At 47.0% G+C, this 20,073-nt stretch overlaps 1 protein-coding gene across 21 annotated transcripts in view; it reads left to right on the top strand.

Moving 5' to 3' along the window:
* The window catches only part of nrxn2b (neurexin 2b), a 618,578-nt gene that overhangs the window by 330,915 nt on the left and 267,590 nt on the right, over window positions 1-20,073 (top strand). For all 21 annotated transcript variants that reach the window (XM_036547806.1, XM_036547808.1, XM_036547817.1 and 18 more), the window contains 3 exons: window positions 3,266-3,385; window positions 4,436-4,817; window positions 6,409-6,599. In XM_036547806.1, coding sequence (XP_036403699.1) covers window positions 3,266-3,385; window positions 4,436-4,817; window positions 6,409-6,599 — 693 coding nt within the window. The remainder of the gene's footprint in view (window positions 1-3,265; window positions 3,386-4,435; window positions 4,818-6,408; window positions 6,600-20,073) is intronic.

Genomic DNA, 20,073 nt, shown 5'->3' on the forward strand with positions numbered 1-20,073 from the left:
CAGGCCGATTTCCTTGATGTTTCCCGATGATTATTTTCTCTTATTTCACTTCACCTCATGTCATTTCCCGCGGTCTGCGGTTCTGAGGTGCTGTGGGTACTGCCGTTCAAGTTCCCAGCAATGTCACAACTCCTTTGTTTGTGTTGCGCTGTTCATTTCAGGATTGGAGTGACGGACGCTTCGCTGTGCAGCAGCCTAGTTTTTTGGCCGGGGCTTGAGATTAGTCTTGGATGGACAAACGGCCCATGTCACACACAAGAACATAAGAGCTCAGGAGGTTTAATGGGGGGAACAAGCCATTCAGCACAGCTCAGCTCAACTTTTTTTACTATTTATTTTAGAGTGTATCTAGGACTCCGTCAAGCCTGGTCTTGAACTCTCTAAGTGTCGGTGCTTTCGCAACAAATCCTGGCAAGCTATTCCTGCATTTATAAATTTCTGAGAGAAAAATACTTACCTACTCTCTGTATGAGATATACCTTTGACTAATCAGAGGCCTGTTCTGCTGAGATTTACTGGGGGCAAGGCCGCCGTTCGCTCTCTGGACAAATCATAACTAAGCATCAGGCTTCTCTTGATGTGGCAGTGTTGCTCAGTAAGCTCAGGAGCAGCTTGTGCTTTCAGTGGGGCTCACTGGACCTCAAAGCCTAAGACTTAAGTCTAGCAATTTAAGGCTCTTCCGCTCTAGAGTTTTAGCCAAAGCTGCTGTAGCATCTATAGGCGGGAGTGCAGAAGGAGGCCTATACGTTACTTCCATGACCTGTCCTCTGAGGCTGGTGTGTCTTAGCAGGGGTGTTTGAAGTAAAGTGGGAGGGTACAAAACACGCTTGATTCCTATATTCAACTCACCACAGTGAAGCGAAAGTGAACGTGTTGAATGTGAATACAGAGCTGTTATTGTAAAATAATGATCTTCGGCGTGGCTGAATTTACGGTAAAAGGTATCATGGAAGCACCTTCGCTCTGAGCATTGCAGTCAGTGAAGACTTCCAGGGAGGGAAGTCCACCTAAATGTCTCTTGCCACTGGGTGTCACTGCCATTGCTTTGGTTACCCGGTTTGCTCAGATTGCCCAGGTTACAAACCCTTGATTGCGTCTCTCGCATCTTTGTTGATATTAGGCTGTGAATCTGGCATGTCCACTCTGAGAGTCTCTGTGGTGTAGCGGGTAAAGGTGTTGAGCCTCTTATCTTAAGCAAACACAGCACTGCAGATCTGATTCCCAGGTGGGGTGCTGCTGTTGCACTGTTGAACAGGATACTGACTCACTTCAGTCAGTTGCTTAAATGGATCATACTGTGAGCTACGTAAGTCATCCAGGATATGAGTGTTTTCCAATCAAGTAAGTAATGGAACATAATAACAAGATGCTATTCTGCACTATACCTGGTGCTCTGCACTGGTTTAACACTTCGAGGCCTAGCAAACAAAATTCATAGGTTCACTTTCTCCAGGAGTGACATCACAACGCTGGTGGGTTGGCCATGCAGATGTGGTCATGTGATTGGCCACAGTGGGGTGCACAGGTAGTAGCAGTGAGGTCTGTTTTGTTTCTCCTGCTCTGCTTACCTTCCTCTGAAGGTGTTAGCATAGTGTTTTTATTTCTGCTTTCCTAGACCTTTCCTGCAGAACTCTCTTTCTCTCTCTGCACTGGAATCTCCACAGAGTTTCAGGTCATTTGTCTACGTCCCCACGTTTGTCTTATTCCATTGTTTTATTGTTTTTTGCCGAGCTGCAGAAAGCCTTGTCCTTGCATTTCTTTCATAAATTGTCAAAAGCGAGCATTCCAATACTCTGTTCCAGTGTTCCGAAATCCCAATAGTGACATGTCAGAACTGATAAATGACGAGACTTACGGATGGGCCTCGGACACTATTTTTGCATCGGTGAACTGAAAATCCTGCATATAAAATCCCAGGTTTTTGGGCGTACGTGAGGGACCGGTGACTGCCGACAGAAACGTGTGAAAGAGAAGAAAGCAGCGTGCGTTTCGCAATCTGCTGCTGTCGAATGATTCTGTCACTCAACAATAAGATGAAATCCCCATGCTTATGAGTTGGGCTTGCCGCGGCTGAACTCTGAATTCAATTCTGCCAGAAGTGAGGGTAAGCTAAAATATGAAATGGCGTTTCGCGGCGGAAACGGCTGCAGTTAGTGTCTCGGCCGCGTGTTCCGCGTGGCCCCTGTCCATCCCTGTGAGGAGAGGCTGTGACCTTGCTGATTCCCAACAACAACGAGAGCAGCGGAAAAGCCTCCTCTGTTGAGCCAGGGAGTCTTTTTCTCTGCTGGGAGCATCAGAAAGAAAAGCACACACTTGATGTCACAGTTCCTGTAAGGGGAGCAGTGTGATTGGACAAAAAGATTGCACAACAGGACCTGTCATTCAGTGAGAGCTGGTGCGGTCCAGGCCTGTGCTGTAAATATGCCATTTGTAAGCACTTCTTGGTACTCCGTATGTTACTGTGTCAAGCTGTCTCTCTCCGTAGCTCTCCGTCTCCCTCTCATTCTCTTTCTCTCTCTCTCTGGTGGAGAAGGGGATGAGATGCCAGCTTTGTGACCAGTAAAAAGAAAAAAGAGCAGTCTGCTAAGCCTCCATACACCCCATTTAGCTATCCACCCCAAAGTCTCCAGTCTCTCCACACACACACACACACACACGCAGTCCTGAACGTGGCCTGAGGAACGCACTCAAATCTTCAGCTTCCTGCAAAGCACTACCATATCAGCATCAGCTCAGGGTTCTAAGCTGACTGCAGGAACTTGAGAGTAAGTCTGTGTCTGTGTGTTAAGATGCTGTTTAAGTCAGAGATTTAGTATCGGATCTCTGTGTCCAAACGTAAGTGATGACATCAGACCTGCAGCCATCAATGCTAATGGAAATAGTAGGGGATATTGTGTGTGTGTGTGTGTGTGTGTCTGCGCTCATGTGTGGTTGTCTATGTTTCTGATTTTGAGGATTTTGCGTGTTTGTAGTCTCTGTATCTATAGTGGTATGTCCCTGTATACCAGCCTTTGCGTGCAAGCAGTCACAAGAGCACATGTATGTACATGTATGTGTGCATGCATGTCAGTGTGTCTGTGTGTAGCCCTTCTATCTGTATGTTTATGTCCCTGTATACCGGCTTGTGTGTGCTTGGACACGAGTGTGTGTGGATGTGTGTGTACGTGTGACCTCAGGTGTTCTCCCTGGTGTCGGTGTACGTCAGTGTGTAGATGTGCTTAATGATGTCCCTCGCCAGGTAGGTGACACCACTGTCCCCCTCCAGGTAAGGGCCCCGAGACGCTGTTCGCCGGACAGAAGCTGAACGACAACGAGTGGCACGCGGTGAAGGTGGTGCGCAGAGGAAAGAACCTGCAGCTCTCTGTGGACAACGTGACCGTGGAAGGTGAGGGGGGCGGGGCAAGGGGCAGAGCGCGGGTCGGGTGAGGGGGCGGGGCGAGGGGCGGGACAAGGGGTGGGGCAAGGGGGCGTGGTCAGACTTTCAGAAACAAGGTGAGAGGATTTCATGGGGGCACAAGGTTAGGGTGAGCGCAATATATTAAAAACAATGTGATTTTAGGAGATTTATCTCTGCCAGGAGCTGGAAATTGTGCTGAAGCCATGCCTAAAGGAAGAGAGGAAGAAGAAAAGCAGAAAGCAAAATAGGAAGCCAGAGTGAGAAACACTCAGGGACTGAGTTTAGGTCACCTGCAGTGGATTTACCTGCCAAATTACCTGGCACCAGGGGCCTGCCTGAGGTTTCAGTGCTGAAGAATGCCCAAAACTACTTCAGCGTCATTCCCAACCAGACCTTACACAGTCTCATTCATGACCAAATACCAGTCAGCCTCATTCAAGACTGGTCCTATTCCAATGTCATATATGACCAAACCTTACTAAACTATGACCAGCGAGACCGTACATGACCAAACCTGTATTAACCACACTTGTGCCTAAATATCAGTCAGCCACACTCGTGACTTAACCTCATCAAATCTCTACATGATTAAACCTCAATCACAAACGTAACCAAATATCACCCGGCATTATTTACATTTATATTTCCTTTTATTCATTTCGCAGGCGCTTTTATTCAAAGTGACCTACACGTGAGGCAGAGCACAACACAAGCAAAAAACCATAATGAGTCAATGTGAGATTTGACTGAATCCCATTTAACATCATTGAAAACCAAAGTTCAACCAGCCTCTCTCCTGGTCGAATCTCAGTCAACCTCATTCGTGGTCAAAGCTTATTCAGCCTCATTCATTGTGAAGCTGAAGCTGTTCCACTGGAGTGGCTGTCTATATTCAGGTAGTGTGTAGTCATTTGATCTCTCAGCCTTTCAAACAGTGGTTGATTTCCTAAGAAATTACCTGTTGGAGGTGTAGCATCTCGTCCCACGTTCTGAGCGTTACCTGTTGAGTGTTCCCAGAGCGTTGCGGTTCCTCCGCAGGCCAAATGACGGGCGCCCACACGCGGCTGGAGTTCCACAACATCGAGACGGGGATCATGACGGAGCGCCGCTTCATCTCGGTCGTTCCCTCCAACTTCATCGGCCACCTGCAGGGCCTGTCGGTCAACGGCGTGCCCTACCTGGACCAGTGCAAGAACGGGGACATCTCCTACTGCGAGCTCAATGCCCGCTTCGGCATGCGCAACATCATCGCCGACCCCGTCACCTTTCGCACCAAAGGCAGCTACCTGGCGCTGGCCACTTTGCAGGCCTACGCCTCCATGCACCTATTCTTCCAGTTCAAGACCACCACCTCTGACGGCCTGCTGCTCTTCAACAGCGGCGACGGCAGCGACTTTATCGTGGTGGAGCTCGTCAAAGGGTGGGTCTGCGGTCGCCCGTGGGAGGGGTTGGAGGGGAACAGTGAGGGGAGAGGGGCAGAGAAATGCATGCCGAGGTATGCCCATATTCTCAGTAGGTATTTAACTGAACGATTTGTTAGGTGAAATATTTCAGTAAGTGCGCATCAGTCGGTGTTAGACTTGCCTTGAAGAATTGCAGTGGGCTGGAGTTACTGTAATTTTTACTCTCATCTACCCAGGAATAAACTGGGATCCGAGGAGGTTGCTTTTGTTTATAATTTTAAGAAAAGTGTCGTGGGCATTTCCTTTTTCTCAGTAACAATCTGCATGCAGGTGAAAGTATCATACTATACATTATCAGTATATTAGTCAAAATACAGACATGTTTTAAAGAGGTTCCTAGGGTTGCTGTTTGACAAAAAATTGAAACATTTTTGTTTGGATATACCCAGCATTTACAGATGGATCAACCTTGTGACAGCTGTCCAACTAAATGATTTCCCTGTGGTTCATTTTTAAGCTCTAATTGACTTATTGTGGTGCATTTAAAATGAATTCAAGCCCCACTTAGAATGGTGTAATGATTGTACAGTTTATCAAAGTGCCCTTTAAGAGCTAAGCTGAGCCTCGGAGCTGAGCCTCGGAGCTGTTTTGGCCTGAATGGCATATAATGGCACCTTAACCTAAGCCTCTTATTCGGAGTTGTACTACATCAGAATACTGCAAAATTCATATCCTATATTTCCAACCTGGTTTTTATAATGCAGTGTAACTGTAACTGATTTTACTTTCAGTGTGGCACTGTGACTGACGCAGATGGCTAAAAGGTTTATTTCGACACACATACACGCGCAAATAACCAGTGAGCATAAACTCATCAAAACAATGTCGGAGCAGTCTTTCCTTTTGGCGTCATGAATCATTTCCTGCAAGGAGGTGCATTACAGCATCAGCCTACGTGTCAGCCTACGGGAAACTGGGGGGGGGGTGCCAGATTTCACTCAAAATCTGTCTATTTAGGAGTCCGTCTTTTAGTAGCCCCTCTGTCCTTCAAATGAAATCTGGCAGTTATTCAGGTAAGGACACCTGAGCTGCTTAGGTATCTGTGATGGCCAACCAAAAAGCTTGGTCTGTGTTTAGCTGTATCGTGTGTTTTTCATCTCAGCACATTTTGGTCTGGCACATGTCAACTTGACCTCCACACAGTGATAATTATCACTATCTGAGTAACATTTACATTTACATTTATTTATTTAGCAGACGCTTTTATCCAAAGCGACTTACAAAAGTGCATACAGCAAGTATAGCGACAGTACGGGGACAGGATGTGTACAGTTCCACAATGAGACAGTTCAGTGACACCCTCTTAAATTTATGGGGTAGCACAGTATTGAGTGAGAGCGTGGGATTCCCAAAGCTGGGGTTTTTGTAACCTAAAGGTAGCTGGTTTGATTCTCTGGTGGGGCACAGCTGTTATACCCTTGATCAAGGTCTGAAACCTGAAATGCTCCAGTAGTTGCTCAAGTATCCACTTGGATAAACGTGGAAAGTGTGATCTGTGTTTCAGGAATGAATTGTAATTGATGGCAATTGCACTGTAATCCTTTGCAGGTACATCCACTACGTCTTCGACTTGGGGAACGGGCCGTCGCTTATGAAGGGCAACTCCGACAAGCCCCTCAACGACAACCAGTGGCACAACGTGGTGGTGTCCCGGGATGCCAGCAACGTGCACACGCTGAAGATCGACTCCCGCACCGTCACCCAGCACTCCAATGGTGCCCGCAACCTGGACCTCAAAGGTAGGGGGCGCACTTCACGCCCACACTTTCAGAGATTCGCCCCCACGGTGCAGTGCCGTTAAGCCTGACTAGTATCAGCTTACCAGCTCATTGTGTCAGTCGATCTGCGGTGTAAAGTGTGCTCGAATGTTCAGCGTTATGCATTCAGTTACACTCAATTAACTTGTGGCCTTGAGCGACTCCCAGACCCGAAGCCGGGCTGTTTGCAGAAGTCTGCCGCCGTCTCTCACAATCAAATGTAACCTGCCGGGGCAAACGCGCAGCTTTATTTTATTTCCTTTTTGTGTTCTGTTTATTCAGCTTTCAAAATGCATTCATGCTCGGGAGCGGGGCATTTGTGCAGGTTTTTGAAACGGACGCCGATGTCCTTGCCAAATTTAAATCCATCCTCCAAACGGAGGCGGGCGAGGTGAAACCCAACAAAAGGCTGGTGGCGGGGGGGCGGGGGGGGGGGGGGGGGGGGGGGGGGGGGGGCCATTGTGGCCCCCGTTCACCTTGAGAGATGATCGTCTCTTTGGCAGCCATCGGCTCATTGTCCCTTTCCAGAGGCGCTCGGTCCCCGAATATGAACAACGGCCGCGTCCCTGAGACTGAAACGCCGCATTTGTCATCCTCCTTCATGCCTCCTGTCCGCAGATCCTCAGGAACAGGAAAACGGAGACATGCTGCTCGGTGACAGGCCTCTAATTGGCTGAGAGAAACGCCTCTGGGAGTCCTGTCGTGATTGCCGTCAGAGTGGCACGCTTAAGCGTGTGAACTGTTCTGTGTCCCGCTGTTAAAGGATCCCGTGCTTTGCAGCGCATTCTCTAGCCTTAAACTGTAGTGCATTGTGAGGGTGGCGGCGGGGGAAGCGTACCCCTTAACCTATGCCTGCTAAGCTCCTAAGACTCCAGGCTGAGGCTGTCAAATTGGAGCATGAGGCAGACCCACCGTACTCAGGGATTAACCTTTAAGCGCTGCGTAAAACTGAACGTGGGAGGCTTCTTATAGGTGAAGTGGATCCGAGGAGCCAAAGGTCGAACGCATTTATGGTTTTAGGCATTACTTATTCATAATGCCGCTGCCCTCGTCTGAATCCTGTACATCGCCCGACTGCTTTAAGGGCTTCGTTAAATGTGAGGTGTGTTGCTGGCACTGTCAAAATAAGAGTCCTGTGAACAGGGGAGCGCTGTCAAAATAAAGCCACGTCAGGGAGTGTTTTTCTCTGTGTCAGAGGAATGCAAACACAAACAGATGGCTTGAGCCAAAACAAGAAGCTAACCAGACAGGGGGGAAGGAGGCCAACAGGAAACGTGAAATATGATGAGGACCAACTCAAAAAATTGGGTCGGGGATTCAGATGGCTGAAGCTCTTTATCCACAGTGAATTTTACCTCATCATGATGGGTACACCAGTTCCTTGATATTAATGAACAGTTTTGTGAATGAATAAAAAGCCTCTTGATACGGGTTTGTTACTTGAAGTTCAGCAGAGAGTGTGTCGTAGTGTTTAAACTGAAAGCACCCCAATATCAAAGATTGCTTCCCCATGCGTTCAGGAAGTCATCCAAACCCATAGGGACCAGAGTGGTATGTGAGTGCCCTGCTTTCTCTGTGAGGTTATTTAAGGATGTTTCTGTACCAGTGCGTACTGTACCCGGCAGTGAAATATTTCAGTGAGACATACTGTACAAGCACAAGCGCAAACTTAAGATGTGATGGATCGTTTCCAAAAAAAGTAATACAGAAATACTGCTTACAGGGATAATTGTGAGGATGGCTGCTGGAGAAAACACACACACGCACACACACACGCACTCACACACACGCACTCACACACACGCACACACACACACACACAGATACAGACACGCACACACACACACACACAGATACAGACACGCACACACACACACACACAGATACAGACACGCACACACACACATAGATACAGACACACCTTCTCCCACTATAATGGACTCTTGAATGAATTCAGAAGCTTAATCAAACAGAGAAGTCCATCAGTCTCTGCACCCCACCCCTCCTGCCTCACTCTCCTGTTCCCCTGAACAGAGCACTCCAGAGGCCACATCCACACACACACACGCACACACACACACACACACACACACACACTCACACACACGCTCTCCGGCTCCACATGAGCCGTGGTCGATAGCCATTACACAGAAGCCGGCTGATCAATTCCAAACCAATTTACTGGAAGCCAAGGTGTGGGTAGCGCATCCAAACAGGTGTTTACCGCCATCGATGGGGCGGGACGTCACAGAGCCCCTCGCTCCTGTCGAAACGTGCCTGCCTGGACACCCTGTCCCATCACTACCTGAGAGGCCGGGGTTAACCCTTTTACCTCTTCTCCGGAGAGAGAGAGCCGCCTGCTGTTTAGTCACAGGCAGTAATTGCTTAAAGCTGCGCGTCCATCGTGATATAGCTCAGAGCTTATGTGGCAGGGAAACGGGGACAGCAGGTAACGTGTAATGTGTGGTTTTTAATTAAAAATATCTCCCAGCGAAGTTGCAAAATGAAACCCTGCTGCTAAGCAGCTAATTAAGAAAGCATAATGGACACTTCCTCTCTTTGAATATTCATCAGTTAACATGTCTGAGCTGTACTTTTGCTCTAAATGATGGACTCTTACAAAGAGTCTACCCATATCCAAATATCCAAAGTGATAAGAGAACAAACTAAATAAGTGGCAGGCTCACTGCTAACATGAATATTCATGAGTAGCTGTAATTGTGTGAATTTGTTTCTAAAAGTTAGGGCATAAAGTGGTTAAACTGAATGCCCCAGCCCCCCCCTCCCCTCTGTCTGCTTCCTGATTGGTTGAGGGGATTGGCCCGTGACACCCAAGCGTACAGCTTTAAGATGAGCACTCTCGACCACACCGATCACTGGAGTAGATGCTCTCCAAACAGCCCTACGTCTCGATGGAGGTCCGCAGGTCAAAATGTTTGGAGAGCCAGAATCATTCCTGAGTGCCCCTCTTTTGCAGCAGGTGGGTACTCTCTCTCATCTGTTTGAATAGAACCAGATGTCTGACTTAAACGGCATCTGAGGCCGCTCTGGGAAGAAAAGATTTGATGGGAGCTCGAAATTGAGTTGAAGTGTTCTGGAGAGGTTAAGGAATGTTTGATAAATAGCTGAAAGACGCATCAAGCACACACCAAGTCACTAGTCTTTATGAAGCTGATTTATGGACACTTTGGCGAGCTCCAAGCAAAGTACCGTCTCTGGGGTCTTATTTTGTCACAGAACCGTCCTAGTTGCTTTTTAAAGAAAGCATTTTGAACAGTTTAAATAGACCTCTCCATTAGCTTGAGAGTGTCTTTCCTCCTGCGATACAGAGCTTGTCATTGATAATGGGAGAGGGCATTTCAACTCTCATGCAATTAAAGCATGTGAACAAGTGTAATTATGTTATACAATTAAGCTATATCAGTCATTACGAAAAGGTCAAGGATAAATCCAAAAAAGAGTCATTGTGGGGGAGAAAAAACGTGGAATAAAATAATTGTATAAATGTGACACTAATTTACATTTAATATAATGAACTATAAAATGGAGACAATGAGACTTTAAAGCACCAATTATTTCCTTTTCAGTGGTCTGGGAAATATTCAAAAACATTGTAGGTTTGTTTGTTAAAACTCAATTAAGTCACTGATTCAGACATAATTGTAAGGTTTCTGAATGCAACAACGGTGAATCCACAATAGTATATCGTGTTTTTTTTTTTCTGAAATGAACTCTGATAAACGAGGCGAGAGCGTAATATTCCTTATTACACAAATATCTGTCAACATAAATTGGTTAAACTGAAGGCCACGGCCCCCTCCCCTCTGTCCCCTTACTACCACTGAGGCAGGAGCGTAGCATTGTGGTAAGGAACAGGACTCATAACTGAAAGGTTGCTGGCTTGATTCCCTGCTGGGGCACTGCCGTTGTACTGAGGTACTTAACCCCCAATTGCCTCAGCAAATATCCAGCTGTATAACTGGATAACATGTCAAAACCGTAACCTATGCAAGTCACTCTGGTCACGTCTGATAAATGATTATAATGTAATGTGATAATGTAACATATACTGGAGTTCACAGAACACAATGCGTAATCTTCCTATTGTATCCTCTCATTTTATGTTATGCACTGCAGTCTTCCTCCTTATATCTAGAGTACAAATGATACACTATGATTATTATTTCATTATTATTTCTCCTGTACTTTATTTTGATATCCTCACTGCATCTGTGATGGCCTGGCTTCATAATTGTGGCCAGGGGATAAGCATATGAGCGATCTCGGTTGACCAGTACCCACCATATCACTCATCTAGAGGAAAACCTCTGCCCTCTCTTCTTGGATCTCTCAGTCACCGTCCCTGCTAAGACAGCCAATTACAAGACATGCACTTGAGAGCCCCAGGCGCTATTTAGCACAGGTATAGGAAATGAAGCCCTCGTAGTAACCATAGCCTGCCCGAGTTTCTCTCTTCATTTACACCTTGTCATGCTTCTCTTTCCTCTGCTATTCTGCCATTATTAATGCTATTGCTGGATTATCACAGTCAGCTCTCAGCTCAGTGGCTTTCAAATGCTTGTGGAAGTTTTTGTGCATGTGTGTAGTATACATGGATTCTGTGATTCTGAATTGTGTGTGTGTGTGTGTTTGCGTGTGCGTATGTGTTTGTGCTTGCATGTGTGTGTGTGTGCGCACAAAAGTGTTTACGCATGTGTGCATGTGTGTGTGTCTCTGTCTGTCTGTGTGTGTGTGTATGCGTGTGTGCGTGCGCGTGCGCGCCTGTGTGTGTGTGTGTGTGCGCGCGTGTGTGTGTCTGTTTGTACTTGCGTGTACATTCTGTTTACATCTGTGTCGTTCAAGGATACAGTCGGATGGTCTCACGTGGCAGAATAACGTGATAACAGTGTCTTATATCAAATGGGATTCTGCCATCCCATCAGCAAGAAAAGGATTACATCCCCCGCCCCACTTCCACTCTCCGCAAGCATTAGTCCTAAAGACAAAGGGCCAATTTGCTCGTATGCCTGATTTCAAGCTACTTTAATTTGTAGGATAAAAGTGGAATACATTTTAACAACCAAGAACTGCACTTCAGAAAAGAAAATAACAGGCTACACACAAGGGCATTAGGTGCTGGCCTTTGCAAAGCAGGTGAGAGAGAGAGGTGTGCAGACTAATGAGGACTGACTAACTTCATTCCTGGAATGTGTCATCTAACCACTCAAACGGTTTCCCATTTCAGCGGGCTGTAATCAACTGCATACCAAACACATTTTGCCAGAAGTGTCACATACAGAGAGAAACAAATATTTTTGAGCCAGATCTAGACACAATTTAAGATGGTGATACAGAGAGAATCCACATCTCACATGTAACAAACGCACCCTCACTCCTGCTTTCCTCCTCTGACATGGGAAAGCTGACATTCTCAGTGGTCTTTCCAGGAAGCCTTTACTTGCAAGACCCATCTTCTCAAATGGTGGTGTGAGATTTGAGACTTTGAACGGTGACTGAGGGCTTTTTTTGGAAACTTTTTGGCTTGGATGGAGCCAATAGCACACATTCTTGAAACTAATAATACACCCAGCAGCACACCTGGCAGAGTAGATTGCAGTCTCAAATTGCAAGGAACTACCCCAGAGTGCTACCTTTCAACAGGAGATGTTTAGGACAGACTGTTAGATTTTGATATTAATAAATAAAATTGCACTTGCAGTTCTGCAATGCAGAGCTTGGAAATGGCTGATCTGTTTTACTGTCAAAGTCTGCTTCCCCAAGATTACTTGGACTAAATTGTTATGCATGATGTAGTCCGTCTGAAACCTATTTAGTTGCAGGACTACATTTCATTTGGTAGCAGACACTCTTATCCAGAGTGACTTGCTTAGCTCGTAGTATCCGGTGAGTGAGATAACACAATAAGCACTGTCATGAGCTTCCTGGTTACATCTGATTCTGTGTCCATGTCTGACTAACATTAAAGTCCCCAGTTGTCATTGCTTGGTTTTAATCCTCCCCACAGTCTCTAAGCAGGGCTTTTCAGCTGGCCCAGACACTACATTCAGTGAGCCATGGAGTTCCTATTGGCCCTTCAACTGCTTGTAACTGAATGATACCATTATTCTGTATGTCCAAGACACAGGCCTTGTAGGTAAATGTAATCTCTCCTCGTACGATGTTATTCCTGTTAGTCAGGCATCTCAACTGGCCATGAGAATTTTGGTCACACGAGCAGTTACTTGTTCTGAATTAATCATGTGTCAGACATAATACACAGATAGAAGTTAATTGTGATGGTTTCGTCTGAACATGATAAATAATACATGCTGCACATATTTTATGCACACAGTTCACATTTGTTGTTCTGCGAATTGGGATACAGACATTTTTTCAGTGTGTCCCCTGTGAAAAGTGGTCGCAACCCCCATCTCTCCGGCTTCCATTTCACTCAGTGTGTCCTGAAGAGGGCTGCACCTGCCCGTGACCCTCATATGGGCCTTCTTTAGCACTCACTGCTGTCACTGATCTACCACGGTCAGTCTGAAGACTGGTACTCCTTTAAGATTTGCACATTGGAAGCGGCTAGTCTCAGTACTTTAAGGTGCGGAGCTGTCAGGTAACACTGGCTGCTTTTGCTGTATTTGAGATCCTTTGTTATGCTCGAAGGAGCTGAGAGGGAGGGGGGAGGAGGGGGGAGGGGGAGTCCCGGGTGAGGGACCCTTTTAGGAATTCACGGCACACATTGAGAGCTATACTAGGCGGGGGACTGCCACGTCGAGACACAGGTTCCCCCGAAAAGGTCTTCAGGAACATGATTTACAACCGCGGCTCTCCCCAGGAGGTCTGTGTGCCGCTGCCTCCGTCGCCCACGGCCCAGTGCAAACGCAAATAAAACAACAAAAGCCTCCTGCAAACAGATTTATGGCTCCGCAAGTCCACCGCGCAGAGGTATTAATTATGATTATGCTTGCATTATAGGGCTAGGTGCTTTAAACAACTGCGTCTCCATGAGTGTAATGAAGCGGAGAGCTAAGCTCCTTTCTGCGTAACCTGAGATGGTTACTGTCACAGTAAGAGAGATGTCATTTAGCGAGGCGCCTGTCTGTCCTTGCATTTCCCTTTCAGAGCGTGGCGTTCTGTAGCATGAAAGCATCACCTGTCTAGCTGCTCTGGGTACAGGCCTGCCTCGTGTGCGGCTCTCTCCTCTGGTCCCCGTAGGATCTTCTGTCAGGAAGCCATTTGTATGTTTTCGTGCCCATAGAGAGTTCCACCCCTCTGGCCACCTGGCTGTTTGACGTCCGTCCTGAGCCTGGAGCTACCCCTCTCTCCTCGCTCCGTCCTGGGCTCTCTGGCTCGTCCCTCCCCGCCCACCTTTTCAGTGGCAGCTGTCAGTCAGGGCTGTATGATGGCTGAAAAGAGCCACGCTGTTGAAAGTGTTTCAGTGGGCTGATCGATTGCCTCATCGCCACAGGGTTCAGAATGGAAACAAAGCCACAGAGGCATGAGATGTGACTGACACGTGCACAAGAGGCAATGGTGATCAGGGGTGTAAGGCTACGTGTGTGTGTGTGTGTGTCTGTGTGTGTGTGTGTGTGTGTGTGTGTGAGTGAGTGAGTGAGTGTGTGTGCATGTGTGTGTGAGTGTGTTTGCGTGCGTGCGTGTGTGTGTGTGCGTGTGCGTGTGCGCGTGCGTGTGTGTGTGCGCGTGCATGTGCGTACATAGCATTGTACATCCTGTTTCACTATTAATTACACTTCTTCACATTTTTCTTTTTCTTTCCTCCTCTCTGTCTCTCTCCCCCCCTCTTTTCTTATCATTCTTTTTCTCTTCTTCTGATAATGATAATTACATTTCATTCATATGCACACTGAATGGGATTCAAGCACAATGTCCAACAATGCTAATTAAATGGCAGCTCAGGCTTCTGAAAATACTGTCACAAATAAAGATAGAAAATACTAGAGCACTCAGCTCAGCTCAGCGCAGTGAACAATAACGTGTGCCCTCTTCCTGAAGAGGGTTTGGGGGGGATGTCTCTCTGTCAAAGCGATTCCATCACCTGAAAATGAAGGATTTCTTTTTTATCCATTTTGCTGCCTGGCCCTTGTGGTTGACAGGGGACAGGAATTACCATGTTGGTAATTGAATTTACATCGTTCAGATTTTGTGCGTAGTCTGAAATAGAGATACATCCTCAAATCTAATATATATGTGTAGGTATACATGTATGTATATGTATTTCCCTGGGTAATCTGATGTGCATGAATACTGAAGAGTCAGTCTCATCTGAGGGAACAGCACCTAAGCAGTGGAAATGTTCCCAGGCAGTGGGCTGAAAGTGACTTTGGGGAAGAAGAGATTCAGAGTGGAGCCTATTAATAAAGTCCCTGATCCTTTCTCCTCCATGGCTGCTGCCTTCTCAGAAAATGGAGCAAGGGGACTGAGAAGGGCCTGATTTGTCACGCTGCTGCATTTCTGAACGGAGAATCCACCTCGTCCTCCTCGCGTGTGTGTGTGTGTGCGTGTGTGTGTATGTGTGTGTGTGTATGTGTATTTGTATCTGGATGCATGTGTATGTGTGTGTGTGCGTGTGCACACGTGTGTGTGTGTCGTGTGTGCGTGTGCGCATGCATCTGTGTATGTGTGTATGGGCAGATGTGTGTGTGTGTGTATTTGTATCTGGATGCATGTGTGTGTGCGTGTGCGCACGTGTGTGTGTGTGTGTGTGTGTGTGTGTGTCGTGTGTGTGCGTGTACGCGTGCATCTGTGTATGTGTGTATGGGCAGATGTGTGTGTGTGTGTGTGTGTGTATGTGTATTTGTATCTGGATGCATGTGTGTGTGCGTGTGCGCATGTGTGTGTGTGTGTCGTGTGTGTGCATGTACGCATGCATCTGTGTGTGTGTGTGTGTGTGTGTGTGTGTATTTGTATCTGGATGCATGTGTGTGTGTGTGTTGTACAAGTTTTACTCAGTAACCACAATAATTGCCGCATGTTATGAAAAGATCATCCATTTATCGTCATATATGAGTGCTTTCGCAGCCGGGATTAAACAGAGAGAGAGAGAGAAAGCAGAAGAGGCATGGAGTTAGAATTGTCTCAGATGTGTCCTGACACACAATATGTCCATGTCCTCCAGTCCTGATGCACTAGATGATAGACTGAAAGAGTCTATCTCCCACTTTGCCTCTTGGCAAGTCTTACCTATATCATACTGTCCGTCTCCACCCCCCTCTCTTCTCATCTCTCTCTATCTCTCCCTGTCTTTCCCACTCTCTTTCTCTTCACACCTGTCAGTCTTTCGCTCTCTACCTCCCTCTCTTTCCCTCTTTTCATTCTATCTGTCAGCCTCTCTGTGTAAATTATGTCATAAACCCCTTGAGTCCTTGTATTTTGTAAGGGTTTTACATCTTTCAAATAGCTGTCATCAGTTCAGATTTACTGTGGCCCTTTTTCTGATCCAGGAAGTGAAGAGGGAGGAATGGATTGTGTGTGTCCACGCATTGCGCAATGGTGCATGACTTTGTCTGCTTCTGTGTGTGTGTGTGTGTGTGTGTGTGTGTGTGTGTGTGTGTGTGTGTGTATGCGTGTTAGAGCTTTTACTTGCATTTGTCCATGTGTTTAACAGAACAAAATGCAGGGAATCCAGGCTCTCATAAAATCAATGTGTTTCATTGATGTCTTAAAAAGAACACAAAGGTGGATAAGGCTTGCTGCCACAGAGTAGCAACAAAAGTTTTTAGAGGATAAAGAAGTTCACCAGCGAGTCCAGTTGTCCCCACAGTGAACACTTTTGTTTAGTGTCCGATCGATTTCAGTGAAGAGGGAGAAGGCAGAGGTATTGGTAAAGGAAAAGCACAGTTTTCAGAGGGGCAAACGCTCTCCCTCTAACTTTGGACTCGCCTTCCTCTATCTGTTTTGTGTCTTCGCAGTAATCTGATTTCCAGGAACCGATAGCTTTTGTGTTACTTACTGGAAGTGGTTTGACAAACAGCTGAAGCAGATATGCTTAGAGTGCAGGTACGGTGCCTTCGACCTAGCTGAAAGGTCTGCCCATGTCTCACTGAAGTTCGTTGACCCCTTGAGGGAGGACGTGACAGGTGGGGGGTAGTAGATTTGGAGGATTCCAGAGGGGTGGGGCCTACGAGCCTGAGAAAGCTCCGCACACAGACACAGGCTCCTGGAGTTTACCTCAGGAGCCATTTTGTGTCTTTAAGCTGCCTGGCAGCAGTTAGAGTAGTTGATTTGTGAAGCGCTCAGCAGAAGAGACAATGGAGACAGCTTCATCCCGGCTGCCCCTCGTTTGTCATTAAACCCCGAGAGGCGTTCCCTTTTGACAGATGCGGGCGCTGAATTTGTCCTCTGCTCTTCCCCTGCGAGACATGTCAAATGGTGCAGTAGCGTTTTTGGAGGCCTGTGGCCCCTCTCCATCAACCCCCCCCCCAACAGCCTCTTGAAGGATCCTTCCTGTACTCCTTGGTGTAGGTTTGCTTAGCCTTAAGCTTTGTTTGTTTGTTTATGTGTGTGTGTGTGTGTGTGTGTGTGTGTGTGTGTGTGTGTGTGTGTGTGTGTGTGTGTTTACAGCATGAGCATGTCTGTTGTGCTAAATGAACACAGCAAGGTCCTGCATTTAAGCGGATAAACTGCTTTTTTGAAACTGCATTTCAACATGTGCTTGCATTGCTTTGTGTGACGGCCTATATAGTGGACATGTAGGACTTTTCCTCCATTGTCCTCAGACTCTATAGGAGGTCGAGGCCAAGCGGAGAAAGGTAACAGAACATGCACATGTCCCTTGGTCACCTGTGCCACTAACAGATAGTAAAAAATCTATCCCCTTGTGTGTGTGTGTGTGTGTGTGTGTGTGTGTCTGTGTGTGCACGTGACTGAGTGGGAGTTCATCTGTGTGTTTTTGTGTTTGCCTGCAGCCTTGCGCTTCTTTTGGACTTTTTGTGGTTCTGGGTAAGTTCAGGCAGGAAGCTTAAGAAGTTATGCGTAGAGTTAGAAGCACCTGGGTTCAGCTCTTCACAATGGGCTTGAAAATAGTATTCAGAGCCTTGAATTAGTGTTCAGAATGGGCCAGAGAGCAGCTTGCAGCGGGGACTTAGAGATGGATGCTATATAAAAGAAGCCAAATAATATGGCTTCTTTTGTCCTCAAGTCCTTGCATTATTTCCTTGCACTGATGATGTGACGTGAGTCAATTCAGTTTGTCACAAATATGATCAATACCCGGCCGAATAATTCATTGCTGCCATAGACTTCAAAAATGTTGCTTCTCTGGCTTCGTTCTGTTGGGGATGTGAATGGGTAGGTTGGGCAGGGGGTGTTCATCCTGCCACTCTCAGGCACCCTGTGGTTGGTTGGGGCAAGTTACTCAGACGATGTCAGTGGAGCAGCTGTTCCCAGTGCATTTTGGGATTTATAGTTTGAAAAAAACAGCTAATGGCTATGGTATCTGGTCTGGCCGCTGGTGTTTGTGCTGGAGGATTTCGTTGGTCTCGCCTCAGCTCTCCTGCACAACTTAAGAGGTTGTCATGGTGAGACAAGCCGAGTGTATGAAGTAAGGCTTCGTGGAGGGGATAAAAGCAAAGAAAAAAAATTCCTTCTTGGATGAAAGTTGATGGTGGTTCATGATTTGCAGTACCAATTCTCTTGTGGGCCTCGTACCTCTCTGAATGGTCTCTCAGCTCGTCTGAGTCCTCATTGGTATGTGTAGCTTTTTGCCAGTTTATGAGCACTCTTGGGATAAGGCTTTGTGAATTGATTTGTGACTGATTCTTACACTTATTTCAGACACAGATCATTTTTAATGAACACCAGCCTGGTGATGTCACAGGTTTAGTGCAGAAGCAAACCTGTCAGGGTGAGGGAAGGGCAGGCGGGAGTCACACTCGGCATTCTGGGTAGAGTAGAAGGTCTTACTTTGCCTGCAGCTGGTTTCTTTGCCCACTGCACTTTTCTGAATGTGTCACTTTTTTGGGTTATCATTTTGTTGTCAGATGCTTTTGATTACATTGTGTAGAAGAGGGGCTGAACTTCCCCCCCAGAGAAGTGATTTCCCCTCTCCCTTTTGAAAGTTCCCCCCCTTTTGAAACAGACTGTTGCATGTCTACCACTCACAAATCAGGCCAACTGAGTGGTGTGATGTGTGGAATTAGTCACCATCAAACACTCTGCCTCTCAGCAGGCGAACACAGGGGCACAAAGTTTCAGATGGAACTAGGCACTCCAGCTCCAAACTCAGTGGCCCAGTTCACTCTTGTTTTTGATTGGTCACCTGCCTGCTGTATCCAGGACAGGCAATGTGTTCTCGTTCGGACACAAGGTGTTAAGCAGAAGTGGATAGACAATGTCAAATCTCAGAGCTCTTGCTTTGAGTTGTGCTTAAACAATTCAAACCTAAGCTTTTCATTATTATGTATTTGCTTAGCAGATGTCCTGGGATTCAAACCTGGAATCATCTGGTTGCAAGTCTTAAACAGTTTAACTCACTGCTGAGTTGACAGGGCTGTTCATGACTATCTGCTGAAATGTTGGGGGTTTCAGAGAGAGACTGGCAGACAGGCAGGCAGGCAGACAGACAGGCAGAAGTGCCATGGGCAGATGTTTCCACTGGAACTCGTGATTAAAACCCTGCTATCTGACGCGTTCTCGCGGAAGCACACGCACGCGACAGGCGCCTCTCTGATCCCAGCTGTTATTACGCTCCCAACCACCGTCTGGGGCAAAGAAAGCGCTGGATCTCTTAAGTGTTGTGCAGCTTTTAATTTTCGTCTTCCAAATCCTCTGAAGCTGAAAGGGAGGCTGAGGTAGGAACACAGAGGCACAGGATCCTCAGGGGCAGCTGGAGGTGCCAGGTACCTGTGTGCTGGGGAAGCACGTCTCCCGTGCCTCTGTCTCTGAGTCTGAGTCAGAGCCCAGGAGTCTGGACTCATGGGGGGGAGGGTTACAGGAGCGACATCGTTAAAACGCAAAGAAACAAAGGAGAGCGTAGCGGTTCCCCTCTCCTTGTTTAAGGTGTGCTCCTGCTTAATTCGGCTTTTTTTGTTTTTGTTTTTGTGCTTCAGAGTGTCTTTGGTTCGCGTTCGCCTGGCTGATCGGAGAGAAAACAAAACAAAACTCAATAACAGTCACCAAGTTGTCCCCCTGGAACACCCCGAGTCTCAGTTACCAGATGTCTGGTCGAACCCTGAATGGGCACGACACAAGCTCTGGAGAGGTTGCTATGGCAATATGTGACACTGTAAAACTCCCTCCGGTTCTTTGGCTGGCTGTAATTGGTCCCTTTTCATGGATGGCACAAATGACCACATCAGGGAACCAATTCATTAACACACTGTGGCCGAGGACAGATCTGAGATCAGCTTTTTTTTGGGGGGGGGGAGTGGGGGGGATAAGTGCATGCATCATGCCGTGAAGCCACCATGGGGGGGGTGTGACTTCGGGGAGT

This window comes from Megalops cyprinoides, chromosome 16 (genome assembly GCF_013368585.1).
Source record: "Megalops cyprinoides isolate fMegCyp1 chromosome 16, fMegCyp1.pri, whole genome shotgun sequence".
In the NCBI taxonomy this organism is placed as follows: domain Eukaryota; kingdom Metazoa; phylum Chordata; class Actinopteri; order Elopiformes; family Megalopidae; genus Megalops; species Megalops cyprinoides.